Source organism: Hemicordylus capensis, chromosome 4 (assembly GCF_027244095.1).
Source record: "Hemicordylus capensis ecotype Gifberg chromosome 4, rHemCap1.1.pri, whole genome shotgun sequence".
Lineage (NCBI taxonomy): Eukaryota > Metazoa > Chordata > Lepidosauria > Squamata > Cordylidae > Hemicordylus > Hemicordylus capensis.
Window position 1 is genome coordinate 2,685,329 of NC_069660.1, and position 26,984 is coordinate 2,712,312.

Genomic DNA, 26,984 nt, shown 5'->3' on the forward strand with positions numbered 1-26,984 from the left:
CTGGCGCCAGCCTCCCTACACTGCTGGCCACCAGACTAGTAGCCGTTGACAGGCCTGTCCTCCATGGATTTAAGTCCCTTTTAAAGCCATCCAAGCTAGAGGCCATCACCACATCCCGTGGCAGAAAATTCCAGTCATGAAATTATGTGCTGTGTGAGAAAGTATTTTCTTTTTATGGTCCTAAATTTCCTGGCCTTCAGTTTCATGGCATGACCCCTGGTTCTAGCGTTGAGGGTGAAAAATTTATCTCTGTCCAGTCTTTCTAAAGGTAAAGTTGTGCCGTCGAGTCAGTGTCGACTCCTGGCGCCCACAGAGCCCTGGGGTTGTCTTTGGTAGAATACAGGAGGGGTTGACCATGGCCTCCTCCCACACAGTATGACATGATGATGCCTTTCAGCATCTTCCTATCTCACTGCTGCCTGATATCGGTGTTTCCATAGCAGCAGGGATTCAAACTGGCAACCTCTTGCTACCTAGGCAAGTTACTTCCCCGCTGCGCCATTAGGTGGCTTCTCCAGTTTTTCTACTCCATGCATAATTTTATACACCATGTCTCAGTTGCCTCTTTTCCAAACTAAAAGCCTCACATGTTGTAGCCTTGCCTTATAAGGAAGGTGCTCCAGGCCCTGAACATCTGGGTTGCCCTCTTCTGCACCTTCTCCAGTTCTACAATGTCCTTCTTGATATGGTGACCAGAACTGCACATAGTACTCCACATGTGGCCTTACCTTGATTTGTATGAGGGCATTATAATATTAGCATTTTTCTTTAAAATCCCCTATCTAATGATCCCAAGCATGGAATTCGCCTTTATCACAGCTGCCACACACTGAGTCAACACTTTCAATGAGCTGTCCACCAAGACCCCAAGACTTCTCTCTCCTGGTCAGTCACTGACAGCTCAGACTTCATCAATGTCTATGTGAAATTGGAGTTTTTGCCTCAGTATGCATCACTTCACATTTGCTTACACTGAACCACATTTGTCACTTTGTTGCCCACTCTCCCAGTTTGGAAAGGTCCTTTTGGGGCTCCTCACAGTCTCTGTTGGATTTCATTACCCTAAATAGTTTGTTGTCATCTGCAAATCTGGCCACCTCGCTGCTTACCCCAACTTCTAGATCACTTACAAACAAGTTAAAGAGCACTGGTCCCTAAGGGACCCCACTTCGTACTTCCCTCCATTTAGAAAGCTCTCCATTTATCCCTAGCCTCTCTGATTCCTGTCCTTCAACCAGTTACCAGTTTCCCCCACTCCCCTCATTTTTGAGAAGTTTCCTGTCTTGGGCTTCCTTGGCAATGCTCCACTTGCATATAAGCTGAACCGAATGCTCACATAGCCAAGGGCACCTTCCTCCCTGCTGCCCTCTTTCCAAGGTGGATCCTGTGTGCCCCTGGTGCTGTTCTTCCAAAGGAGCAAGCAAGTCCCATCACAGCAGCACAAACAGGGACGACATCCTCTCACACTTCCTTTCCCATCCCACCTGGCAGGCCTGTGCGTCTCCATGTGTGAGTCAATGGGCTTTTCTCAAAAATCCCCTTCTCTCAAGACATTCCTGGGAAATGGACACCATCACCCACATTGGCATGAACTTCTCACGAAGCACAGCCCATGTCTGCACCCAAGCTCAGCCCAGAACCATGGAGCTCCCCTAGTGGCTGAAGTGAGCGTGGGAGTCAAGTGCTGCCACTTGTAAAGGGGCCTGCTTGCTTGCTTGCTTGCTTGCCCACCCTTTTCTCTTTCCTCTTTGCTGTGCCTCCTTCTTGTGCACTGCAGAGCCATCTGCTCAGACACAGCCCCACAGCGTTGCTTGCACACACAGGCCTGCAAGTGTGGAGGTTTCAGGGTCTATCAACACATGTCTGTGTTGCTGGAGATTTGCTGCTTTGCTAATGCTAATTTTACCGCCCAATTATAAGTGGCTTGCTTTTTCTCGTTTTAATAAAAACGAAAGCATCCGGAAACGCCGCTGCGCCCGGGAACGTGGCAGATCTGACATAATTAAAAAGTGACTTCAGTCAGGCTGTTTTCCTAATGGTTTGCCATATCAAACTGCAGCTCCCTGAGAGCCCTCCCCCACTTCGGTTCCCAACCCCCTGAGGCATCATTTACATTTCTTAATAACCCCTCATTAATATTCATGACGTGGGGAGGGCAATGATGGCTGAGTGCACACCACTAATTCAATTTCGCTGAGCCTCCGTGTGTTTAGTTAATCACCGGGGGACCTGGGTTACTCAGTACAATTATTTATTCGGAATTAGGTCTTGAGGCATCTGGATCGAAAAGTGCCTGAGGGATGCCATTCAAAAAGGGGATTCTCCTCCGCCTCCTCTCGCTGCCCAGGCAGATCGCAGCAGGCAGGGCTCCCTGCTGGCACCTCACTTGCTCCCAGGCAGGGCTGGAGAGAAAAGCTCCGGTCTTCTGTGGCCCGTCCTGGTGGTGGGGAGAACCCATTGCTATGGTGGTATTAGTGGCGTCTCCGCCTTCTGATGCAACATGCCAAGGGAGGCCATTTCTGCCCCGTGCCTCGGATGTGAAAATTGCTCTTAGAGAAGGGAGCAAGTGTGGCTGCCTCTGTGCCAGCTAACAGGGATGGCTCCAGGGTCAGCAGAGGGGGTCCAGATGCTGGCCCCATCCCCAGCCCCCCAAGGCTAATAGGGGCCACTGTGGAGTCTGGACAAAAATGTTGAGATAAAGGCGCCTTGTGTCTTTGCTTTACCCTCATGGTTAGGCTTGCTGTTAACCACTTTGATGAATGAGGGTAGTGTGGAGCCAAGGTGTTGGTGAAAAGCACAGCCTTTATTCGGTAACTGAGGAAAGGCTGCAAATAGGAACAAAAGGGTTATCCCGAGTGAAGGCAGGAAAAGGTTGCCTTTGCTCTGAACTGACTTTACAACACTGTCATGTAGTTAAATCTGATTGGTGGTATTACACTGTGACATCATCAAGCTCAATACATTGATACTTAACTGTTTGAGATCACATTCCCAGGAAGAAAGATACAGTCCTGCTTTAAAATAATAATAATAATAATAATAATAATAATAATAATAATAATAATAATGTGTTGCTAAATCAGTGAACAATTCTCAGAACAGCATGAAAAGGTGAGTGGGAGGTAGAGTTGGGAAACCTTTTGTACTCTCCCTGGACACACCACTTTCACACTGGGAATATTTGTGTGCTTCCGTTCCTATAGTCTTACAAAGGGGTAGGGTTGGTTTGTTTTTTGTCCTGCCTGTCAAAAAACAAGACCCTTTGTTCAGTTATCATTCTGGCATGGGCAGCATTCCTTATCACAGAAAGGGCTTCAGATGGCATATCTGGTTCTCCTGCAAATCTTGTAGCCTCTCAACAATCCTGAGAGAGAGTGACTGATCCAAGGCCACCCCTTGGATCTGGATGGGAATTTGAACCAGGTCCCTCCTGACTTACTGTAACCCCTGTGCCAAATACTGGCCCAGTTCAGGCTCAGTGCAAAACCATTACCTCCTAGAATCATAGGGTTTCAGAGTTGGCAGGTCTTCTGGTCTGACACCCTGCTCAGCTGTAGCATCCCTGACAGATGCCTACCCCACCCCTGTTTAAAAAGCTCTGGTGAGAGAGAGCATGGGGCAGGTGGTTCCATCTCAAACTGCTCTTACATTCAGGAAACTCCTCCTAATGCTTAGCCTCAATTGGCTTCCTTGTGACTTCAAACCACTGGTTCCAATCCTACCCTCAGGAGCCACAGAGAACAAGCCAGATCCCTCTTCTGTGTAGCGGCAACCCTTCAGATAGATGAAGACACTCTCACGTCCCCCTCAGACTTATCTTTTCTAGGCTAAACCTACCCAGCTCCTTCAACCCTTCCTCACAGGACTTGGTTTCCAGACCCCACGCCATCTCTGCTGCTCTCCTCAGAACCTATCCCACTCTGTTTTGCTGTTACTGAAGTGAAAAGAGGTTGATAATTTCAGCTCTACCATGTATTCTCTGGGCAAATGAGAACCCTATCCCCTCTGTTGTTCATGGATGTTGAGGGTCTACTGGCAGCCTCTTGTCCAGGAGCTCCCCAAATCACATAGCTGGCCCAAGAAACCTCAAGAGCAACTTCAGGAGTGATGGGTTGAAGCATAAATTTCAGTTGCACATCAGGAAATGGTACCAAGCTGTAATAACCATGGGATAACCCACCTTGCAGGTGTTTAAGGCTATGGACATCCAAGAAGGCACAAGGCCATTTGGGTGACACCCCCTGGACTGAGTCCGAAAGAGCTTTTGTTGTGGTAGCAATGGCTGGCCTTGCACTGTGAATCCGCACATGTATCCCAGAGACACACCACTATTTGCTGCACCCAGAATGGCAGCGCTGCTTCACCTTGAAGTGATCTCATGGGAAATAACTGGGTGTGAGTGTCCCTGGCTCCTTGCCACATAGATCTGCTCAGTCATCCCCTCACCCTCTTTGGGATCTGATTGCATCCATTTGCACTATGCAAGCCAAAAATCATCCACACAACATCTTTCTCAGAGCTCTGTTTGCTCCTCTCTCAAGAGCTGGCCTTGTGGTAGCAAGCATGAATTGACCCCTTTGCTAAGCAGGGTCTGCCCTGATTTGCATTTGAATGAGATGCCACTTGTGAACATTGTACGATCTTCCCCTTAAGGAATACGGCCGCTCTGGGAAGAGCACCTGCTTGCTTGCATGCAGAAGATTCCATGCTCCCTCCCTGGCAGCATCTCCAAGATAGGGCTGAGAGAGGTTCCTGCCTGCAATCTTGGAGAAGCCGCTGCCAGTCTGTGTAGACAATTCTGTGCTAGATGAACCAATGGTCTGACTCACATATGGCAGCTTTCTATGTTCTTTCCTTCCATCCTGCCATGCCTCAGCATTAACAAGAGTTGCACTGCCTGCAGACTAGCTGCTAAGCCCACACAACTCTACCTGGTGAATGGTCATCCTGCAGGCAGCATGGTTCTCGTTAATGCTGGAGTGGGGTGAGAAGGGAGGGGGGATCAAACAGAACTGGGAGAACTGAGAATGAGAGGCAGCAGCGCTTCTCCAGCTCGTTAAGGATGAGCTGCTGCTGCTGCCTCGGAGAGTCTCATGGCAGACTGAAGGACTGGCTGTATTGGCACAGACGGTGTGCAGTCCTGTACCACTTGGGGGGGGTCTTCTTCCTGTCCCCGTCATTCTACCCTGAGCTTCACAGACTGTACTAAAGCACCAAAGCAAGACCAGGGGGCAGGGAGGGTTCAGCACCCTGGAGAGCTCCCAGCGACTGACTTGCTTTATGAAGGGCCGGAGCTGGACTGAGGCCTTTGGTCCCTCCAGGCTCCCCCCCGCCCCACCCATCAGCTTCATCAAGCCCCTCCCGGCCTGTTGTCAATGCAGGCTTGGGGGCCAGTGACCTGGGGAAGAGAGAGAGACGACGGGTGGTGTATCGGGGGCCTTCCTGGGCTCCGGCTCAGAGAGGGCTGGTCCGGGGCTCTCCCAGTTTGCAGGCTCCAGCCCGGGGTGAGAGCCAGCTGGGCTCCTCGGGGTCCGGCTCCGCACTGCCGCCCGCACGCCAGGGGCCAGGGCTGGGTCGCGACAATATTTGTCTTCCCGCCACTGGCAGGCAGGGGTAGACTGCCTCGGACCTTTAAGGCTCCATGTGGCTGTGGTGGCAAATCGCCACGACAGCCCAACTCCTTTTCCATGAGTGTGTTTTAGAATCGCCCCAACTCAGGAGGGAGCTGCTTGCCTGTAGCTCCCGCGGGGGTTGTGCAATGACACGTTGCCCCCGCCCCCCATGATGCGGGGTGTGGAGCAAGCAAAGCCGGCTAGCAGGGTCATGCGGCTGTTCGAAAAGCTGCTGGACGAAACTCTCCGGGAGGCTGCTGCAGAAAGCACCCGGGCGCAGCCTCATTCCGGGCAGCTGCGCCTGCCCGGGGCCGGGAGCGTTCGGGGCCTCCCCCGGTGCATCATCCTGGCAACATTGTGCTTGCGGGGCGCGGGTGGGGCGGGGCTGGATTAGAGCCTGCTCCTCCCCCCGCTGCCCCCCCCCACCCGGCTGGCTTCCTTCCTTCCTTCCTTCCCGGCCGCCGCGTTGCCTGCCCGCTCCCCGGGGACTGTCAGAGGGCCTGACAAACAGCTCCACTGATGGTTCGTAATGCCACAGATGATGGAAATGTGGAGGCGGCAGAGAGAGAGAGGGAGGGAGAAGAACCGGGCTGGGGACTCTTGTCATAACTTTATTTGTGGGAGGCGAGGGCTGCTTGTCGGGCGGGTGATGGATGGGCGCCAGGCAGCGCCGCCACCGCCACCAGGCAGGCAACCTGAGTCGCGGCTGAAAAACGAGTCGTGGCGGGGAGAGCTGGAGGGGGCGGCCCGTTTCTTGCAGGGGCTGTTTCCACCCGCAGGCGGGCCCCCTTCCTTCCATCCTTCCTCCGCCTTCCAGAGAGACGGGACGGAAGAAGCCGCCTCACCCTGGACTGGAAGGACGCCGCTGCTGCAGGAAGGTCTTGCTTGCCGCAAGGCGAGGAGCAGCACGGCCAGACAAAGGCCGGCGGCTGCAGGCTCCAGCAGCACCTGGCGGCGGGCGGGCTGCTTCTTGGCCTGCTGCTGCTGCTACTGCTGCTGCTGCACAGCCCTGCCAAGCCCCGGGCCCGGGGGGCCCCCTCAGTAGTGCTGCTGGCTGCTGGGGAGCAGGATGGTCCTCTCTGCTGGCTGGAGCAGAGGTGGGCCGCCGCTTGCCAAGGAGGCCACGAGGGGCGGGGAGAAGCAGGAGGCCTCGGTGCCCTGCCTGGCGGCTTCATCCTGGCCCAGAAGCAAGGACGGGCCAAGGCGGGGCGCGCCGGGGTGGTGGCGTGCCTTGCGCGGCGGCCGCTCGCGCCCTCTCCTTCGCGCTGCCGCTGCCAGCCCCGACCCGCTCAGCAGCGTCTGCTGCGTCGAGCCCAGAAGGGCAGAGTCGACGACGCCTCTTTGCTTCGCCATCCTCCCCACCCCCTTAATAGGGGGGCAGCCGCGTGCGGGAGGGGTCTGCGTCGGGGCCACAGGACGAGGTGTGAGTGCGCGCCCTGCCCCCTTTCTGCCCACACCAAGGTCCCAACAGAAATGTCCTTGCTCCGCAAATCTGCTTTTGGCCCCCGAGCAGGGCAACTGCTTTGGCTGCTCAGGGCCCCCTTAAGGCCCCCTCCCTCGGCGAGCGGAGGAGCACTTTGGCCCCCCAGCCTGTCCTTGAGCCCGGCCTACACGGACGCAGCACAGAAGGTCCCTCAGCGCCCTTTGCGCCCCCCCCCCCGCCTTTTTTAAGCACTGACATCTTGTCTCACCCTAAGAGATGTGGACTGCCTTGCCCATTTCAGCTCATAAATTGGAACAATGGTCCGCACAGTGAACAGAGATCAAAAGTGTTAACTCCCATGTACCTGGCAGCTCTTTAAAAGACAATCTCTCTATGTTTTGTTTCATTGTCTGATTTTTGTTCCCATTATTCATACCAGTTTCCACTTGTTTAACAACAGCAACAAACACCAGAGAAGCCCTGAAGAAATTAAAGTCACTCCTTGTTGACCCATTAGAAAGTTACTGGCAAATTTCACACTGATTCATAGACAAACTCACCATTAATAGCCATATTAGCAAGACATCACATTTAACACACTTATCACAAGAAGCAAAGTAAGAACAAATGAATACAATCCTAGCTCATAAACTTCGGCTCCGTATTCACAAGCCCTGATTCTCTGTACATAGTGCCAGTCTGAATATGTGTACAGTGATACACATCTCTCAAGCAGCACCCTCAACATGTTAGATCTCTTGCTTCTACAGACAGCTTCACAAAATCCATCCTTAAGAAGGCTTAGGCACAGGCAATCTATCCTAGCCAGTTCAAAAAGTCACACCAATGTTTTTCAAATGCAGGGTGTTCTGGAGCCCAAGAAACCGTGCAGGTGCCAAGCCGGGGCTCACAGGTTTCATAGGGAGGGGGTCGTGCTCCAGAGCGAGAGACACTCCGACACTGGCGCAGTGCAGGGCGGGGAGAGCAGGATTGCGCCCAGGATCCGCCCTGCGCCCAGCTCCCAGGAAGTGGTTGGGACTGTTCTGCAGCCAGCCTGGCCCCGGGTTCGAGAAGATGTTTCCTTGGAAGTCAGTCAAGGGAGCCTTCTGGCTCCTGTCCTCCCGCTCCCTTAACTCCTTCCCTTCAAGGGGCTTCTGGGGACCGCTCCCCGCCCCCAGAGGCGCTCTCACCCCCGGACGTTGGGGCCTTAGTCCAGGGCATCCTCCGCAGCCCCTGCCCCCGCCCCTCTTTAGTCTATCCCGGGTGGTGTGGTTGCCCGGCAGAGCACGTGGGTGCTTAATTTGCAGGGGAGGGGAGGGGGGCCTCCAAAGGCCTTGAGCTCCAGGCTCCCAAATGCTCCCTCTGCCCGCCCCTCTCCTTGGCCAGGCTCTGTTCCTGTGGTGGCCCAGAGGGGGCCGGGCTCGGTAAGCAGAGGCCGGAGTCCTCCTTCCATCCAGAGGGAGGAGAAAGGCGGCCTCCTCTCTGCCCGCCTTCTCCGTGCTGTGGCCACTTTGGAATCCCCGAGAGAGGCAGGGCGGCAGCGCGGAGCGGCCCCCAAGGGCTCCTGCATCACTCCAGGCAGGAGGTGGGCAGCCCTGCGGACAAGGAGGTCTGGGACATGCCAGAGGAGACCCTCCATGGCGCCCCCCCCCCGCCCGCCCTTTTGTGGCTCAAGGGAGGCGGCCCCGCAGCTTTAGAACAGGGTCTGCTGCTGGTGCTGCGCCAGTCCGTGGCCGGCTGCCCCCCCCGCCCCGCCCCGCCCCGCCTCCTCATTGCAATCCCACACGGCCAGCCCGCGGGCCCCTTTCCCCGCCAGCCTCCCCCCGCCCTCCCTCCGCGTGTTTTCTCTCCTTCCCTCTTGACTCCGTTTGCTCTCTGTATTTGCCTTTAATTCAATGTGTGGTCCTCATGCCCCGCCTCCCTTTATTGGATAACACGGCTCTGTTATTGAATCCGCCCCCGCAACAGCGGCGAGGAAATTTCGTTTCCTGGGCAGCAATAAAGTTGGAGCGGCGTCTCCCGAGACCAAGAGCAGCAGCAGCAGCAGCAGCGGGGCGGGGCGGGGGGGAGAGGCCCCCCCGCTGTGACCCGACCAGCCGCGGGGGCGGGGGGAGAGGCCGTGTCCTCCGGCTCTGCAGCTCGCCTCGGCCTGGCCGCAGCTCCGCGGGGCCTCTCCTGTCGCTTGCTCTTTACTCCGAGAAGCAGCCGGGGCTTGTTGCGCCTGGGAAGGCCGCCGCCTTGGCGCGCACCTCTCATCAGCCCCGGGGCGGGAAGAAGAAGGAGGAGGGAGCTCCCAGGTCCCCCCCTGCTGCGCCCAATAGCCCACAGTGCCGCCGCGGCTGCCCAAGAGAGGAGGGGGAGGAGCCTTCTGGTTTGGGGCGGGGCTTCTAGTGCTCCGTTCCATTCTGGGGGGTGGGGAAGGGGCGGGGAGTGAATGACCCCGACGAGCCATAGAACGGAGGCTCTGGCTCTTCCTGACTCGGCCAGCCTCTGGCGCACCAAGCCTGTCTGGGCGGGGGCAGTGAATGACCTGGGGGCGGCGGGGGCCGGGGGCCGCAGCAGAGAAGTGGTGGGCAAGGAAGGTGCGGGTGTGCGCACTGACCCTGCTGCTGCTTCTCCAGCTGGTCTCCCCCTCCTGACCCAGCCTTTCCGTGCTGAATGAAAGCAGCGCCCGGAGTTGTGCTGGGCGCATTGCCTGCCCCCATTTAGCTGGGCGCTCGGTGCCATTCAGACCTGACCTCACACAAGTCTTGTCTCAGCTAACCCGGGGGTTGAGTCTATTGGGGAGTTCTCTCACCAGCACCAGCAGAAGCTTCTGCTCACTTTGCCCACAGAGCTGCAGGCAGGTTTGTAAGGGGGTGGAAAGCAGCCCGGTTCCGGAGGAGGGCTGACCCCCAGCCATGCTCCTCTGGATGGGATCCTGCACTTTCCAGGACCAGAGAAGAGGGGAAGGGGCTGCTGGAGCGCTCATCCTTTGGCGTACCAAGCAGGGTGGGTGGGGCCTTCTCTCTGCAGCTCCTGACAGCGCTGTTTTGCACTCTGGTTTGCTTCATAAACTTGTGCTTCTCTGAGGCGCGGAGCTTTACGTGGTGTGAATAAAGAGGCTGGTTTCAGGCAAGCAACAGAAGGAAAGGGAAAGAAAGAGCCAAAACAAAAGGTCTACTCAAATGCGCAAATTGACACTTTTGCTTGTTGTTCCGCATGAGCCCGACTTACAATTCCATTTGTTCACTGAGGGGCTGCTCTTCTACTCCGAAGATATCGATTCCCTGCTTTGTCTCCTTAAAAAAACACCCCACAAGTCCTTATGTCTCCTTGGTTAGTGCTGGGCGCCCAGCTTCCCAATAACTTAAATTGTGATGTTCCCCAGAATATGTCGATTTTTGCCCAACCACTATAGGCATGAATTTGTCACAGCTGGTGCTTTATCTGAATCCTCGGTAAAAGGGCAGGCAGATGATGCCATCATTGCAGTCATTTATCTCTTCTCAGAGCCAAGATTTGTTGAGTTAATTTCATCAGGACTGTGCTATTTCCTCAGTTTCACTGGAACCTTGATGGAGGTGTGAAGCAGGGGCTTCTGTCAAAAAATTATACATGTTTTTAATTTCAGGCCTATCTTTCAAGAAAAACCCCACAGAGATAACTGTGCAACTTCTACTATTAATGGTACAAGAGAAGATTTATACCCTTTTTTAAAAGTACTAGACTGCATTTTGTAGAATTGTAGTCTACACAACTAGCTTCTCTTTCCTAACTGCTGGTGTTGGCTAACAAATTTTGCTTATCACTGCTTCAGGCGTGGCTGGAAATGAAAAGCATTTGTCACATCTTCAGTTAACGGGAGGATTTCACTCCCCCTTCCTGGAGTGATGGGAAGTTCAGGCAGTAGCTCCTAATGAGCAGGGAGGTGCCCAAGAAAGCAGCTTGGGTTGCTCCTTTCTCTCCATCCCACCCAAGAGTTGTGCTCCCTGCAGGCTGGTCATTTGTCAGGTAGAGCTGTGCACTCCTCCTGATGAATGGTCAGCCTGCAGGCAACATGGCTCCAGCACAGCAGGAGAGAGAGGAGCAACTCCAGCTGCCTCTTTAGGCACACTCCTGGTTTGTTAGGATGAGCCACTTGAGGGTTCAGGGCATCACATTTTGCAAAACCATTTCCTACTAAGCAAAACAAACAAACAAACAAAAAAAACCCCTTGGAAATATGAGCTGGGTTTGTAAAAAGAGAAAAGAACATGGTCATGCACACAACCTCTTCCCTGGGCAGTGGGGAGGGCAGGCGGGGAGGTAGGCAGACGATCAACTCGAAAATGAAGCTTTGCCAATCGTGGCAAGGTGTCGGCTGGAGAGGGAAGTGAGCTGCTCTGGCTCCTCCGTGGACCCAGAATGCAGTGCGCAGGCAGCGGAGCTGTTGCTTTTAGCATAGCAGCTATTCCACTCAGCATGGCCACTCTCCCCCGCCCACCGGCTCACTGCCAAAAATGGTAGCGGACCAATAGGGAGCCCAGGAGCCCGGGGGAAACCATTCCCACGATTGCCTACCAATGTAAAATGAACCACCGATTCATTTTACCCAGGTAAAAACTGGGCTACCCAGGTCTACCCAGGGGCAACTTAGGCAGGTGCCTCATGTCATGAGAATAAGCGTATTTATTTAATAATAATAATAAATAATAATAATTCATTTATCCGCAAATGTATAGACTGAGAAGGGAATGAGGAAGGGGCAAGTGGACAGGGCAATGTCAGCCCTGGGCAGGAGGAGGTCAAGACACTCAGGCGACGACACCACACCGGGACCCTGGACTCCCAGCATCGCTCAACCCACAGCCAGGCCCTGCCCGCCCCCAACCCTGCCTGATTCCTACCAAAGCCATGTCTATTCCTTGCGGCCGCCCCACGGCACATTCATGGCGTTCTTCTGTTCTTTTGGCCACCCTAGAATCTAGGAGCTGGCTGAGCCTTTGACTCTGAAAACCAGGCGCACTCGAATCGGCACATCAGGTTCCTTGGAGCATCTCAAGCTCTGCTCTCTGGGTCTTTGGCTTGCCCCTCCTGGCCCCCTTACTGTATGGTGTCAGGCTATGGGCTCAGCCTGGGGTCGCAGGGCTGGCCCAGGACAAGCAGCAGCCCGACGACTCCTGGTCTGGGGCTGCTGCTTCCGTGGCTGCCACATCTCAGCTCTCGCAGCCTCCCTTGGGGGTAGTCTCCCAGTGGGGAGTCCAGCTGGAGTCTTTGCCTTTCGGATTGGCTTTCCCAGAGCTTGATCTCTGCCAGAAGTGGGGGCGACACAGTCCAGCACTTTCTGCTGGGCTCCGGGAGTCTGATGGGGGGGGGTGCTGCCGGCCTGTCAGTATCGAAGTCACCCCAGGGCCAGATGGAGGTGAAATGACGTCTACAGCTTCAGTCTCTAACACACACACACACACACACACACACAATGTCGAGAAGCAGTGCTGTACATTCAGCCCTCCCCTTCATTCCCCTCCTCAGTCAGAGATGGGCTGGCCCACTGGCAGTCAGAGGAATCCCCACAGAGCTAGGCGGAGTCGCCTCTGACACCTTCCTGCTCGGGGCCTCAGTGGTGCTGTGGATGAGGGGGCTCTCGGGGGTCCCAGAGCCCGGCCCTGCTGCGCACCCCTTCCTTTCCTCAAAGGAGCCCCAAGCAGCAGGCCATACACCTGGGGGACTACTGATAGGAACTGGGTAGTATCCTGTTCGGCAAGCGAACTCCCCTAAGGTGTGAGGGTGGAAACCTTTCAGATAAACCAGAAGGGGACAAAGCAGAACCAGGAGTGGAGCAGACGGAAGCACATCATGGCAGCTGCTGGTCAAAAAGGTCAAATGGCAATGAGGGAGAGAGCACACGCCACCGCCAGGCACGAGACTCAGCAAACTGGTGTTTAGATACCAATGCAAGAATCCCCTGAGCCAAGGTGGCTGAGCTGGAGTGCTTGCTTGCTAATGAAAACGGAGACGCAGTGGGCATAACGGAAACCTGGTAGAACAGTGAGAACCAGGGGGACACTGTTATTCCTGGACACAAATTGGACAGAAAGGGCAGAGAGCAGAGGACTGGGGGTGAAGTAGCACTGTATGTTAAAGAAGGGAGACAATGAGACGAGTCTCACGATAAGTGAGAAGCGCCGTAAGGGGGTTTGCGGGGACCTGCAGATGATCAGAAGGCAGCCCTGGGCAGCTGGATCGGTTGCCCACACAACTAGTGGCTCCATCACGGAGCCAGCAGGGGCTGCGGGGATCGGGGGCTGTGTGCCCCCCAGAAGTTCCAGGATGCCCCACGCAAGTGCAAGTGCTTGCAGCCTCCTGCTCTGGGGGTCCCCTTGTGTGTTGCCGTGTGCTGTGGCAACACATGAGCAAAAAGGCAAGGTGAATGGAGCGCTCACTCCGATAACCTTGGCAAAGGGGAGGGGTATTTAGGGTGGCTAGCTGCCGGAAGCCACGCGGCTCCCATTGCCGCACACGATCGCCCCAAAGCAGGCTAGGCTCCCTTAGCCCGCTTTTGGGCAATCGTGAAAATTGCCTCAAAAAGGGATGCAAAAAGAGAGTTGGAGAGCTTATAGCAAGAAGTGTCAAGCGGAATAACAAAATGTTCTTTAAATATATCAGAAGCCGAAAACCTGCCAAGGAGGTGGTTAGACCTTTAGATGATGAGGGCACAGAAGGGATTATTAAGGCGAATAAGGAGATCACAGAGAAGCTGGATGAGTTCTTTGCATCTGTCTTCACAGTGGAGGATACTGATCATATACCCATACTCCGGAACTCGGCTTCTGAGGCTTGGAGGCTGGGCCAATTTGAGGTGACATGCGAAGATGTTCTAAACGGTCCTGAGAAACTAAAAATTAACAAATTGCCAGGGCCAGATGGCATCCACCCAAGAATTCTGAAAGAACTCAAACGTGAAATTGCAGATCTCCTAGCAAAAATATGTAACTTGTCAATACAATCAGGCTCTGTACCAGAGGACTGGGAAGTAGCTAACGTAACTTCGATTTTCAAAAAGGGATCCAGGCAGGATCTGGGAAATTACAGGCATGTTAGCTTACCTTCTGTGCCAGGTAAATTGATGAAAGAATACTTAAGGACAAGATTATCAAACATATAGAAGAACAGGCCTTGCTGCAGGAGAACCAGCATGGCTTCTGCAAGGACAAGTCTTGCCTCACTAAACTTTTGAGTTCTTTGAGAGTGTCAACAGGCATGTGGATAAAGGTGATCTGGTCGACATCGTATACTTGGACTTCCAGAAAGCTTTTGATAAAGTTCCCCACCAAAGGCTCTTGAGTAAACTTAGCAGTCATAGAATAAGGGGACAGGTTCATGTGTGGATTGGTAACTGGTTAAAGGACAGGAAAGAGAGGGTAGGAATAAATGGACAATTTTCACAATGGAGGGAGGGAGGTCCCCCAGGGATTGGTACTGAGACCAATGCTCTTTAACTTGTTCATAAATGATCTAGAAGTTGGAGTAAGCAGCGAGGAGGCCAAATTTGCAGATGACAGTAAACTATTTAGGGTAGTAAAATCAATTACATTCCGAAAGGATCTCTCCAAACTGGGTGAGTGGGTGATAAAATGGTAAATGAGGTTCAGTGTAAGCAAGTGTAAAGTGATGCAAGTTGGCACAAACCCAACCCCCCCCCCCATTTCACATATGCTTTTATGGGGTCTGAGCTATCAGTGATTGACGATAAGGATCTTGGGGTCATGGTGGACAGTTCATTGCAAGTGTGTCAACTCCTTGTGCAGCAGCTGTGAAAAAGGCCAATTCCATGCTCGGGATCATTAGGAAGGGGACTGGAAATAAAAATGCTAATATTATCATGCCCTTATACAAATCTATGGTGTGGCCACATCTGGAGAACTGCATACAGTTCTGGTCACCATATCTTAAGAAAGACATTGTAGAACTGGAAAAGGTGCAGAAGAGGGCAACCAAGATGATCAGGGGCCTGGAGCACCTTCCGTATGAGGCAAGGCTACAACACTTGGGGCTATTTAGTTTAGAAAAAAGATGACTGTGGGGAGACATGATAGAGGTATATAAAATTATGCATGGAGTAGAGAGAGTGGGCAGAAAGACAATTTTCTCCCTCTCTCACAACTCTAGAACCAGGGGTCATCCCGTGAAACTGAAGGGCAGGAAATTTAGGACTGACAAAAGGAAGTACTTTTTCACCCAGTGCATAATTAATCTATGGAATTCTCTACCACAGGATGTGATGATGGTCACTAGACTGGATGGCTTTAAGAAGGGCTTAGATAAATTCAGGGAGAGCAGGTCTATCAATGGCTAGTGGTCTGGTGGCTATAGGCCACCTCTAGCTTCAGAGTCAAGATGCCTCTGAATCCCAGTTGCAGGGGAGTGTGCAACAGCAGGAGCGAGGGCATGGCCTCAGCCCTTGCCTGTGGGCTCCCCAGAGGCATCTGGTGGGCCACTGTGTGAAACAGGAGGCTGGACTAGATGGGCATTCTTGGGCCTGATCCAGCAGGGCTGTTCTTAGGTTCTTTTCCACATTGAAGCTCAGATCCAGCACCAGAACCCTAGACTAAGATGTGTCTGTGTCAATCTGGACTGCTTCACCATGTAGGGCCTACAAAATACAAACATAGACTCAAAGGAAACATCCCCAGAAGGGGCGTTCTGCAGAATGGCCGCTGGCACCTTTTCTGGGGTCCGTGCATGTGAAACCACAATTTACAAAGCAGCATTTCTGCATAGGGTGGCAGTCCCTGTCATCACGGCAGGTGCTTCTGCAATGAGGGTTTGACTGTCGGACTGTCCTCCCTGGGCATATGCCGGGGTGAGCTGGGAAGAAAAAGGCTTTGGTTTATTGCTGTTTGGAACCTGGCCCCATTCCAAAGCCCCTCAGGCTAAAAGGCATTGCAGAGCAGGAGAGCAGCAGAGGGCCCAGCAAAAGGCAAAAGTATGACATACAATTAGAATAAAATTAATCCATATCACCCTGGTTCTTGGGAAGGAGAGCTGGTCTTGTGGTAGCAAGCATGACTTGTGCCCTTAGCTAAGCAGGGTCTGCCCTGGTTGCATATGAATGGGAGACTTGATGTGTGAGCACTGGAAGATCTTCCGCCCAGGGGATGGAGCTGCTGTGGGAAGAGCAGAAGGTTCCCAGTTCCCTCCCTGGCAGCATCTCCAAGAGAGGCCTGAGAGAGACTCCTGCCTGCAGCCTTGGAGAAGCCGCTGCCAGTCTGTGAAGACAAGACTGAGCTAGAGAGACCAAGGGTCTGACTCAGTATATGGCAGCTTCCTATGTTCCTAAAAGCATCACAGAGGGCTGTTTTTGAAGTCGTACTGTATTTCTGAAAGCACCACAGATAACAAGCAGACACTGGCACCACCCTTGAAAATGCTGCCTTTGCACCTCCATGAAGAGTTAGACTCTCTCTCTCTCAGTGCAGGCAGAAAAGGATCTCTCTTTCAGAGGGAGGGAGGGAGGGAGGAATCTACAGCTATGCTTAATTTTTACATCACAAGTGGACCGGAAACTTATAACGTAATGCATGAGGGAAAGTGGGGTGAGGGGAAGGTGCAGAACCACCCAGTCCCCGTCCTTTCCTCCTCTCTGGCTACAAGCAGCATTGTAAAGGGAGCAATTTAAGTTATTGACATGGTGTGGAAAGAATGACGTGGAAAGCAACAGTTAGAAAAACCTCCCTCAGCACTGCAGCCCTAATGCTAATCACCCCCATCCTGCCCCATAAGTTACCCATCTCCATGGCTGTCTTTAACCAAGAAGAAGATGATGTTGGGAGGTCTGTACTGCTGCATATGTCTTTGCTGAGGCCTAGAAGGATCAGGACAGGCTGTGGTCTCTCAGTGCAGGCAGAAAAGGAGGGAGGCGGGGCAAGAAGCAGAAGATGTAGTCAAAGGCAGGCTGGAGGTGGGGCACTGGACCAGCCAGATAAGAGGGATGCCCAAAGGAACGCTGGCATATTGTTAACCTGGCTGGAGGAGTTGCTCAGACTGAAACCTGGAGCAACTTTGCTGTAGAGCCAGCCACGCCCCTTCTCATGTCACCTAGGCAGAAGCGGAGCAATACCACGCCTGGCCATCCTATGGGTGGTGCTGTAGTGCAGCAGAAATCAGGCCAACAGCTCCCTCTGCCTGGGAGGTCTCCTGGTGGCAAGGATTCCTAGGTCCTGCTGCCAGAAACTCTGATTCAAGATCCCCCAGCACCTTCCACATACCAAGTATGGCTAAAGGGACTAGACACAGAAACACAGGAAGTTGCCTGATATCAAGTCAGAGTACCACTGGTCCATCTAGCTCAGTGTTGTCTAAGAACATGAGACCAGCCCTGCTGGATCAGGCCCAAGAAGGCCTCTCTAGTCCAGCGTCCTGTTTCACACAGTGGCCCACCAGATTTCATTCATTCATTCATTCATTCATTCATTAGAAACACTTAATATACCGCCCACTCCGAATACTCCGGCCGGTGCACAAAAACATGCAAACAAGGCAACATTAAAAATTACATTCTAAATTAAAAACTAAAGTAGCTAACGGAAAACAAATAAAGTAAACTACAGGGCAAAAGCCTGGCGAAAAAGAAAAGTCTTCAATAGAGATTTGAAGATCAGTAAGAAAGGGGCTAGACGAATCTGAACAGGAAGAGAGTTCCAAAGAAGTGGGGCAACAACCGAAAAAGCCCTTTCACGGGTCCGAGAGCCCCAAACCTCTCAGAAATCAGAGAATGACAAAAGGGCCATCTGAGATGATCTAACCGGATGGGATGTAACTGGATGGGAGAGGCGGGTCTGTAGGTAGACAGGTGCCAGGCCCCGCAAGGCTTTGAACCAGGACCTTAAATTGAGCTCAGAAGTGAATAGGCAACCAGTGCAATGACTGCAGGAGAGGTGTTACCCTGTCATATTTTCTGGCACCCATGAGTAGGTGAGCCGCTGCATTCTGGACCCGTTGTAGCTTCCCGATCATCCTCAAAGGTAACCCTAGATAGAAGGCATTGCAATAATCTAAGCGGGAGATTACAAGGGCATGGGTCACTGTCATTAATGCCTGCCCGTCGAGGGAAGGGCGTAATTGGCGAACCAGATGAAGCTGGGCAAAAGCATTTCTGGCAGCAGCCTCCACCTGCTGTTCAAGCAAGACGTGTGAATCCAAAAGGACCCCCAAATCATGAACAAGCTCCTTTGGGGGCAGCATCGCCTCATCTAAAAAAAGGGTTCACATCCAACTGTGGGCCGGTATGAGGGCTGAATAAAAGTAGTTCAGTCTTGGTGGGATTTAGTCTGAGCTTGTTTTGAGTCATCCAGACCTTAACAGCCTCCAGGCATTGAGTAAGCACAGAAACAGCATCCCCAGAATGGTCTGGGATGGCAATATAAAGCAGAGTATCATCAGCGAATTGATGAAATCTCACCTCAGACTGGGAAATGACCTGACCCAGCGGCTTCATATAGATGTTAAAGCGGACAGGGGCAAGAACTGAACCCTGGGGAACTCCATAAAGGAGTGGGCATGGGTCAGAGCACCTGTCCTCAATGCATACCGACTGGACATGCCCGCTAAGGTAAGAACGGAACCACTGTAGGACAGTACCCCTGCTACACAACCCCACACAGGCGGTCAAGAAGGATAGCATGATCGATAGTGTCAAAAGCTGCTGAGAGATCTAAAAGGACCAAGAGAGGGGCGCTACCCTCGTCAAGGTCCCGAAGAAGGTCATCTACCAGAGTGACCAGTGCTGTCTCTGTGCTATGCTGAGGCCTGAAACCTGACTGATAAGAATTAAGGTAGCTAGTTTCTTCCAAAACTCTCTCAAGCTGGGCACATACAACCCTCTCTAATACCTTCGCTAAAAAAGGGAGGCTGGAGATCAGCCTATAGTTGTCAAGGACCTCAGGGTCCAGGGAGGGCTTCTTCAAGGGAGGGCGAACTATCGCCTTTTAAAGGGGTGCCTGCGAGAAGCCCACAGGCAGGGGTTGAGGGCACACCCTCTCTCTTGCTCTTGCTCCCTTGCTACCCAGACTGGCTTCTCCAAGGTTACAGCAGACAGGAGTTTCTCTCAGCCCTGTTTTGGAGATGCTTCCAGGGAGGGAACTTGGAACCTTCTGCATGAAAGCGTGCAGGTGCTCTTCCAAGAGTGGCCCCGTCCCCGACAGGGAATATCTGATAGTGCTCACACAGGAGAAGGCAGAGGAAGGAGATCAGCTTGGCAGTGCCAGAACAAAGAGGGGGGTTGTTCAGAGGCATTTGCTCAGCTGGGCCAGGCCGACAGAGGGAGGGGGTACAGTGCCCATGACTCTGGGATCCCCTGCAGTATGGCCTGGTCTATACATGCAGGAGAATCAAGTGGGGATTCTAGCTCCTTGTTGTCGCCCTGCCTCCCCAACGTATTCCGGTAAAATACATCAAAACAAAACTACACATGAAGGAGGAAAGTTCTAGCTGCACCAGCCCTTGGTTTCGTTTCACACTGGGAAGCATTCAGAAGGGTCATCCCTCTCCCCCGCCCCACTGCCTGCAGTTCACCATGAGTGCTGCTGCCCGCTCTGCCCCCTCGGGAGGACACAGCTACCTACTTCCACTGCCCATGCCCATCAGGCCTAAGATGGGGCGCCTTGGAGATGGGCCAGCCCCCTTCCTCCCAGCCTCTTGTCCCAGGCCCTCTTCCTCTCTCTGGCCTCCGTGGCCCCCGCCTTTACCTGGTTCTCCATCTACACAGTTGGAAACGCAGCCCCACCGGCAGCACTTCTTCCCGCGCCCACATTCCTCATCACCAGTACAGTTCCTCAAGCACCTTCTGCAGCGGGTCGGATTGGCCCTGGGGCAGTAGCCGGGGTCCTCTGGGAGAACAGGGAGACAGGGCACAAGAATGGCATCAGTGAGGAGGAGGAGGAGGAGGGCGGCTGCAACACCGAACTGCCCTCAGCAGGCCAGAAACCGCCATGGCCAGCCAGTGTGGCCGGCAGCGTCTTTCTGCACCCAGACAAAACCCCGTGAAGCAGAGAAAGTGCTTGGAGAGATCCAGGGTGGAGGCAGGAGCTCTGGCTCTGCAGCAGGCCGGCTCCTCTTCTTGCTCTGGGCCAGCCTGGTCAAAAGGCCGCCTTGGAATGCCCGCTTGCCTGGCCTCCCAACACCTGCCTAGACAGGGGGCTCTGGACACCCTTGGAGTGAAACTAAGGGCAGATCGGACTCATTGTGTCATGCCCAAGTGAATAAGGATGGACCCCAGATGGCCGCGTTCTCTACAGAGAAGTGGCTTTTGGGGGTGCCTTGAATGGGGAAGCCATGCGGAGTCCCTTCCCACACCCATCACTTTTACTCCAGAGCTCTTCATAGGCAACCCTGCAGTAAGCCTGGCGACAAGCCTGTGAGGTGGGCCAGTACTGCTATTCCTACAATATGGAGGGGTGGGTGGGTGGCTGAGGTCGAGAGAGCCAGGAGGGCCCTTTGAACTTCCCAGCACAGGGCCCAAGTGACATCTGGTGCAAACCGCAACCACACTTTGATACCCGCAATGAGCCTGGATCTCTCTCTCTCTCTCTCTTACACACACACACACACACCCCTCTTACTTGGGGGATGAGACAGAGTGGGAAGACCTCATGACCCAGAGCCTGGGCAACCATGCACTGCCAGGACTGCCACCCCCCTCCCCACCAGGAGAACTCGGGATAGGGTCAGAGGAAGCCAGCACCCCCACCGCAACCCAAGCATATGGCCCTGCCTGCATCTTCTGATTCAGAGTTCGCCTCCATCACCCCCCCGCCCCAGACTTGCCAGCCCAAATAAAGATTCCCCAACACTGCCAGAGCCAGTGCTCAGGAAATCGACCCTGGGAACTACAGAGCAGAGCCTCCCGCAGGGAAGGAGGGGGCCAGTCCGCTCTCCCAGGAAGCAGCCATACAGCCTGGCAGTCAGCTGCAAGAGGCAGGCCCTGCAGCAACCGCCCCCCCCCCCACTTGCCGTGCCCTGGTTGGTCTCTGAGGTCCTGACCACCCTCTCCCTGGTGCTTCTGCAGGAGGTGGCTGGCAGGCGTGTGCCTCCTCGAACCCCCTGCAACCTCTGAATCTCTGCCTCAGTGGAGGCTCTCGTCTGGCCCTTAGCCACGCCAGATGCCTGGAGAGCATCTTGGAGTTTCTTTCTGCCCCATCTCCCCCTTCCATTGCTGGATGGAGCCAGTCCAGATTAAAGGTATGTGGAAAGATGGTGAAGGGGTGTGTGTGTGTGTGTGTGTGTGTGTGTGTGTGTGTGTGTGTGTGTGTGATATGGGAGTCTCATGTCTGCTGACAACCCAGTCCTGGGGGAGTACTTAATTATTCATTCCTGCCCTGCCAACATGCTCCAGGGAGCTCTCTGGAAAAGCTCAATGCAAACAGTTCCCAACAACAACATCCATTTTAAAATGCAACCTGCAAACAACGAAATGCACAGAATAGCAACCAAACACTAAAGCATCAGCAATTGCAATTCACAAACCACATCCTAGGAGTTGATAAAGAGCTTAATCAGACATTAAAATCCAATTCAGTTCAGGCCAGACTCCTAAATGCAAATAAAACTGTTTCCCAAATGAAGAAGTTTCTGACATGCTTTCAAAAGATTGTGGCTATGGAATGTACTCCCCCTGGGTAGAAGGGGGCGGCTGGGGGGCAGCTTCAAGACCCACTTCTTTAGCTGGGCTTTTGATCATATTTAAGGGGTTTTAATGGTTTTAAGTCAATATTTTAAATGGTTTTATTTTATGTTAACCCTTTAAGTGGAGCCCCGTGGTTTTCTTTTGGTAGAATACAGGAGGGGTTTCCATCTCTCATGCAGTTATTTATTTGTTTGTTTGTTTAATACATTTCTCTACTGCCCAAAATGCAAGTTCTCTGTATGAGATGATGCCTTTCAGCATCTTTTTCTATTGCTGCTGCCCGATATAGTACCAGTGGGATATGTGCTCCTGCCAAAACCTAGGTATTTGATTCCACCCCCACGCCCCGAAGGGCAGAACTTGACATTTGCCTCGGCTGAATTTTATTTTGTTAATTCCAGCCCAGTTTTCCATTCTGTCCCGGACATTTTGGACACTAGTTCTATCTGCTGGAAGGGCTTATAATGCATCCCTGCCTTCCTGACTATCAGTGCTGGGCTACCTGCAAATCTGGAGAGGGTTCCAGCCAGCCCCACCCCTCCTGGGAGAAGGAGCCACCTGAAGGGCAGGGTGCTGCTGCTGGAGCCTGGGGCCCAGAGGACACTTGGCCGGCCTTGGCCACTCTGTCTCCATCTCGGGGGGGGGGGGGGAGCACCAGGCTTGCCTCACAGGGCTCTTGTGAGGCTGGAAGCTTCATTCCTGTGGGCTGCTGCGGGGGAGACTCCAAAGTGCTGTGTGAAGCAGATTTGTTGTCCCCCCCCAAAAAAAAACTAGGGTGAGGAGGGGCACCGGAGACTCACAAGCCATACCCCATTGTGCACAACATGCCTGGACACACAAACACACACCCCTCCCCCTCGGGCCACACTTCCCGTTTCGCCCTCAGATCTCCCTCTGGGGTGGTGGTGCAGGAAGCCCCAGACCGGCTTGTGGCCAGGGGAGGCTCCCTGAGCAAACGTCTGCACAGCTGAAGGGATGCCGAGGGATTCACCCCCCCTCTGCAGGGTCTGTTCCAGCCGGCACGCCACAGTGCTGAGCCACAGAGGGACTTGTGGTCCCCTGCCAGAGCAAGGCAGGGGGGAAGCAACAGCCCTGTCTCTGAGCATGCCCAGAGTTCCTGTCCCTTCACCATGTCAGCTTAGAGAGGAGGCTTCCTGGCCAGAAGAACATCAGAGCAGCCCTGCTGGATCAGGCCCAAGGAGGCCCATCTAGTCCAGCACCCTCTTCCACACAGTGGCCCACCAGATGCCTCCGAGAGGTCCACAGGCAGGAGTTGAGGGCAGGCTTCCGGGGTGTGTGTGTGTGGGAAGTTAACGGGATTGTGTGGGACCCTGGGCAAGCCATTTTCTCAAGAGCTCCCTGCTCAGCTCCCTGCTGGTCTCTGTGCCAGGCAGCTGCTCCTCCCCTGCAGGGAGAGAGGAGGCCGAGGCGTTTCCCATGAGCAGGGTCTCTTTTCCTGCAGCATTCCCAGCACAATTCTGCCAAATGATCCTCCATTGTTCTGGAGTTGGCTTTGATCTTGCCCAATGTTGTGGAGAACATCACAGACGCACTTGGATGACCTTACCATGCGTACATGGAATGCTTTGCCTCATTCACACAGTCCTGGCAGCTAGAACTGAACTGTGGTGTGGTGCATGACGAATGCAGGGAGGGGTGTGTGTGTGTGTGCTGCGTAAGCAAGCACAGGTGGCCTCTACCTTCTGCTGATGAGTTCTCACAGGGCCCCGATCCTTTCCTTGTTCCCATCAGTTTAGTTAGTGGTACTGGCTCTGTCTTCCGGGGTGCTTTCCAGACTAGCTGCTCATCAGCAACAAAACGCCTCCGTTCGGGCAAGTCGCATTTGAAACGTAAACAGCAGGGGGCGCAGTCTCATGGAAACGATCAACCCAAAAAAACAGCAACTCCCTTACGCCGGATAAACGACGTCCTAGCTCTATATTGCAGCGATTAAATCTGAAACAAGGCATTGGCAATGTGAACGGCACCCTGCTGTCCACGCAGGCACTGCGGTGTCACAGTGCAGGAAGTGCGGAAGCACACTTCCGAGGTACATGGTGCTTAGGACCGCATTGTGTCTGCACAGCTGAGCAATAGTTCTCCCGTCCTGCCAGTTGATTTCCTGATTTGGACCAGAAACCCGAGACATATGGAAGGAGGTTTACCCTGCTAACTAGGCAACGAGGCACCTTTCAAAGTGGTGATTCTCTGTTACTTGGCAGAAGGAGAGCAAGTGGCCCTATCCAGCCCCAGCCCAGCATCCCTCTGGTGATTGTTGCCGGTGTCTACCTTGTGTTTCCTTTTAGACTGTGAGCCCTTAGACTGGAGACAGCGGACCATCGTCGTCGTCTTCTTCTATGTCAACCACTTTGAGAACTGTGCATTGAAAAGGAATAGCTTTACTGACTATTATTATACATTAATAACAGTAAGTAAGAAAATGGGGGAAACAGTGAGGAGAGGCCCTGCCATCACGTTTTGAGTTGCTCGGAGGATGAGTGGGTCTCTCTCAGGAAGTGGCTGAAAAGTTATCATCTCCGTCTCCCACCAATGGGAATGGGAGATGCCTCCCCCCCCACCCGCCCAGAGTAGATGTGGGGCCTGCATCCAATGAGAGAGGCCTCCCAGCCCTATGAGGAGGAGGAGGAGGAGGATGTGGAGCGGGCTGACCCTTATAGTACACCCGGCCTCCAGACTCCTTCCTGGCCCTGGGGGGGATCCTGCTGCAGGCCAATTTCTGTTGGTGAGCAAGGATCTCTTTTCCCTTTCCAAGGACCACCAGGGCAGCAAGGTCACCAGGGGCCAGTTGGAGCCCTTTCCCAGGCCCAGCGCAGGGCTTCCTCTGCACCGATTCCTGATGAGCCTGTCGCCAACCCCCCCCCCCAGGCACAAGCGCCTCTCTGGCCCCCGCCTCCTCCCAGCCCCGAACATTGCAGGAAATGCCCAGGTGGTGCCCCACTCCCCAGGGCAGGGCCCCGGCGCTCCCCCAGGCAGTCTCTAGGGAAGGGGGCTGGCTGGTGGGGGGGCGGGGGGAGGATATGGGAGCTGCTCTTCTACTACCACTACTACTTAGACCCCGCGCGTTCTGGCTTCCCTGTTTTCAAAGTGGTTTGTACAGGAAAAGAAGCAGCAGCAGCAGGGAACTGCCGCCTGCCCGCGAAGGGCTCACAGTGTAAAAAACAAACAAACACCGAGTGGACTGGAAGGAGCCGGTGTGGGGATGCCACCAGAAGCAGAAGAGGCATGCCGGCTGCACTTCTGAGAATGCCTCTCTGCTGTCCACGCGCGCAGGGGCAGCTGTGCGCCTTCAGCAGCGGCATCTGGCGCCCCCCCCCCTTCTCCTCCTGGCAGGGCCCGGCCTGCCTTTTGCATCCAGCCCCCCCCGCCCCCGGTCCCGCCAGGATCGCGCCCCTCCGCGTCGGGGGGGGGGAGGGAATCAGCCGGCCAGGCTCCCCTCCGGGGTCTCCCGCCGGCTGCCCCGGGAGCGCCCCCTGGCGGGCGGCTGCCGCGCTCCACGCCGCTCTTTACGGCGGCGTGGCACGCTCGCGGGCGCGCTTGACGGCCGCGCGGCTCCAGCCCAGCCGGCGTCCTCCCGGTGCTTTACGGCAGCCCCGCGACGTCTTGCGACAACCCGGAAGAAGGAGAAGAAGAAGAAGAGGGGCGCGGGAGGGGGCGAAGCCGGCTCGCTGCAGGCCGGAGGGAGCATCATGGACGTGGGCGAGCTCCTCAACTACCAGGTGAGGAGGCAGGGAGGGGTCCCCCCTCTGTTGTTTCCATGGTTACTGGTGGGGGGGTTTGTCCAGGTATGCAGCAGAGCCTCTTCCGTGTGCGCGCGCATCACCACGCACGCTCATGGCTCTGCACAAGGAACGAGAAGACAGGTCCCTGCCCCGAGGGGCTTACCATATAGATATCAACAAACAGAAGGGGGGGGGAGAGAATCTAGGAAGCTGCCATATATACCGAGTCAGACCCTCGGTCCGTCTAGCTCAGTATTGCCTACCCAGACTGGCAGCGGCTTCTCCAAGGCTGCAGGCAGGAGTCTCTCTCAGCCCTCTCTTGGAGATGCTGCCAGGGAGGGAACTGGGAACCTTCTGCAGGCAAACCTGCAGGTGCTCCTCCCAGAGCAGACCCATCCCCTCAGGGGAAGCTCATGCAGTGCTCACACGTACAGAGGACTCCCATTCAAATGCATACCGGGGTGAATCCTGTTTAGCAAAGGGGACAAGTCATGCTTGTTAGCACAAGACCAGCTCTCCTCCCCAATGTTTCTGCTCCACATCCTGGAGCTTCCTTATGGTACAGCTGGGCAATGTTCCCTCTTAACAGGGATTCCCAGATGTTGTTGACTGATGGACTGATTGATTAAGTGCCATCAGGTCAGTGTCAGGTCGATGGGAGTTGTAGTCCAACAACAGCTGGAGACCCTCAGGTTGGCCACCTCTGTAGCAAAGAAAGGGACCTAAGGATTTGCGGCAAAGGCTTGGGTTTTAAGAAGGAATGTGAAGGAAATAAGGGCGGAAGACCCCATGGCAGTGATTCAGGAGGCTGTTCTGCGCTCAAGAGGCAACAAAGCAGAAAAGGAAGAGATGTCTGAGACCCTCTCACAGTGGAGGGTGGGGGAACCCGCAAAACTGAAAAACTAGCAAATCGCCAGGGCCAGGTGGCATCCATCCAAGATTCCTTAAAGAACTCAAATGTGAAATTGTCATCCTCCTTGCAAAAATATATAACTTATCCCTGCAATTGGGCTTTGTACCAGAGGACTGAGAGGAGGAGAGCTGGCCTTGTGGTAGCAAGCATGACTTGTCCCCTTAGCTAAGCAGGGTCCGCCCTGGTTGCATATGAATGGGAGACTAGAAGTGTGAGCGCTGGAAGAGATTCCCTCTCAGGGGATGGAGCCGCTCTGGGAAGAGCATCTAGGTTCCAAGTTCCCTCCCTGGCAGCATCTCCAAGATAGAGCTGGGAGAGATTCCTGCCTGCAACTTTGGAGAAGCCGCTCCCAGTATGTATAGACAATACTGAGGGAGATGGACCTAGTCTGACTCAGTGTATGGCAGCTTCCTATGACTGGAAAGTAGCCAATGAAACAACTATTTTCAAAAAAGGATCCTGGGGTAATCTGGGAAATTACAGGCCAGTTAGCTTAACATCTGTGCTTGGCTAATTGATAGAAAGCGTTCTCAAAGGTAAAATTGTTAAGCGTATAGAAGAAGAGGCCCTGCTGAAGGAGAACCAGCATGGCTTCTGCAAAGGGAAAGCTTGCCTCACCAACCTTTTGGAGTTTTTTTGAGAGTGTCAACAA

The 26,984-nt window shown here is 54.0% G+C and overlaps 1 protein-coding gene and 1 long non-coding RNA gene across 5 annotated transcripts in view; one reads left to right on the forward strand and one right to left on the reverse strand.

Annotated features, from left to right (window-relative positions):
* Window positions 1–10,193: 10,193 nt before the first annotated feature.
* On the reverse strand, window positions 10,194–25,280 carry LOC128323886 (uncharacterized). Of its 2 annotated transcripts, XR_008306514.1 has the most exons (4): window positions 24,871–25,280; window positions 23,969–24,055; window positions 19,743–19,883; window positions 10,194–10,615 (listed from the first exon to the last, which is right to left on the reverse strand). It is a non-coding gene; the product is annotated as an uncharacterized LOC128323886 (long non-coding RNA). The 2 variants fall into 2 exon arrangements; XR_008306513.1 differs by having other exon boundaries at window positions 23,969–25,271.
* CTNNBL1 (catenin beta like 1) overlaps window positions 25,179–26,984 on the forward strand; it is a 96,800-nt gene continuing 94,994 nt past the window's right edge. For all 3 annotated transcript variants that reach the window (XM_053247784.1, XM_053247786.1, XM_053247785.1), the window contains exon 1: window positions 25,179–25,416. In XM_053247784.1, the coding sequence (XP_053103759.1) occupies window positions 25,387–25,416 (30 nt within the window). In that variant the 5' untranslated portion in view covers window positions 25,179–25,386. The remainder of the gene's footprint in view (window positions 25,417–26,984) is intronic.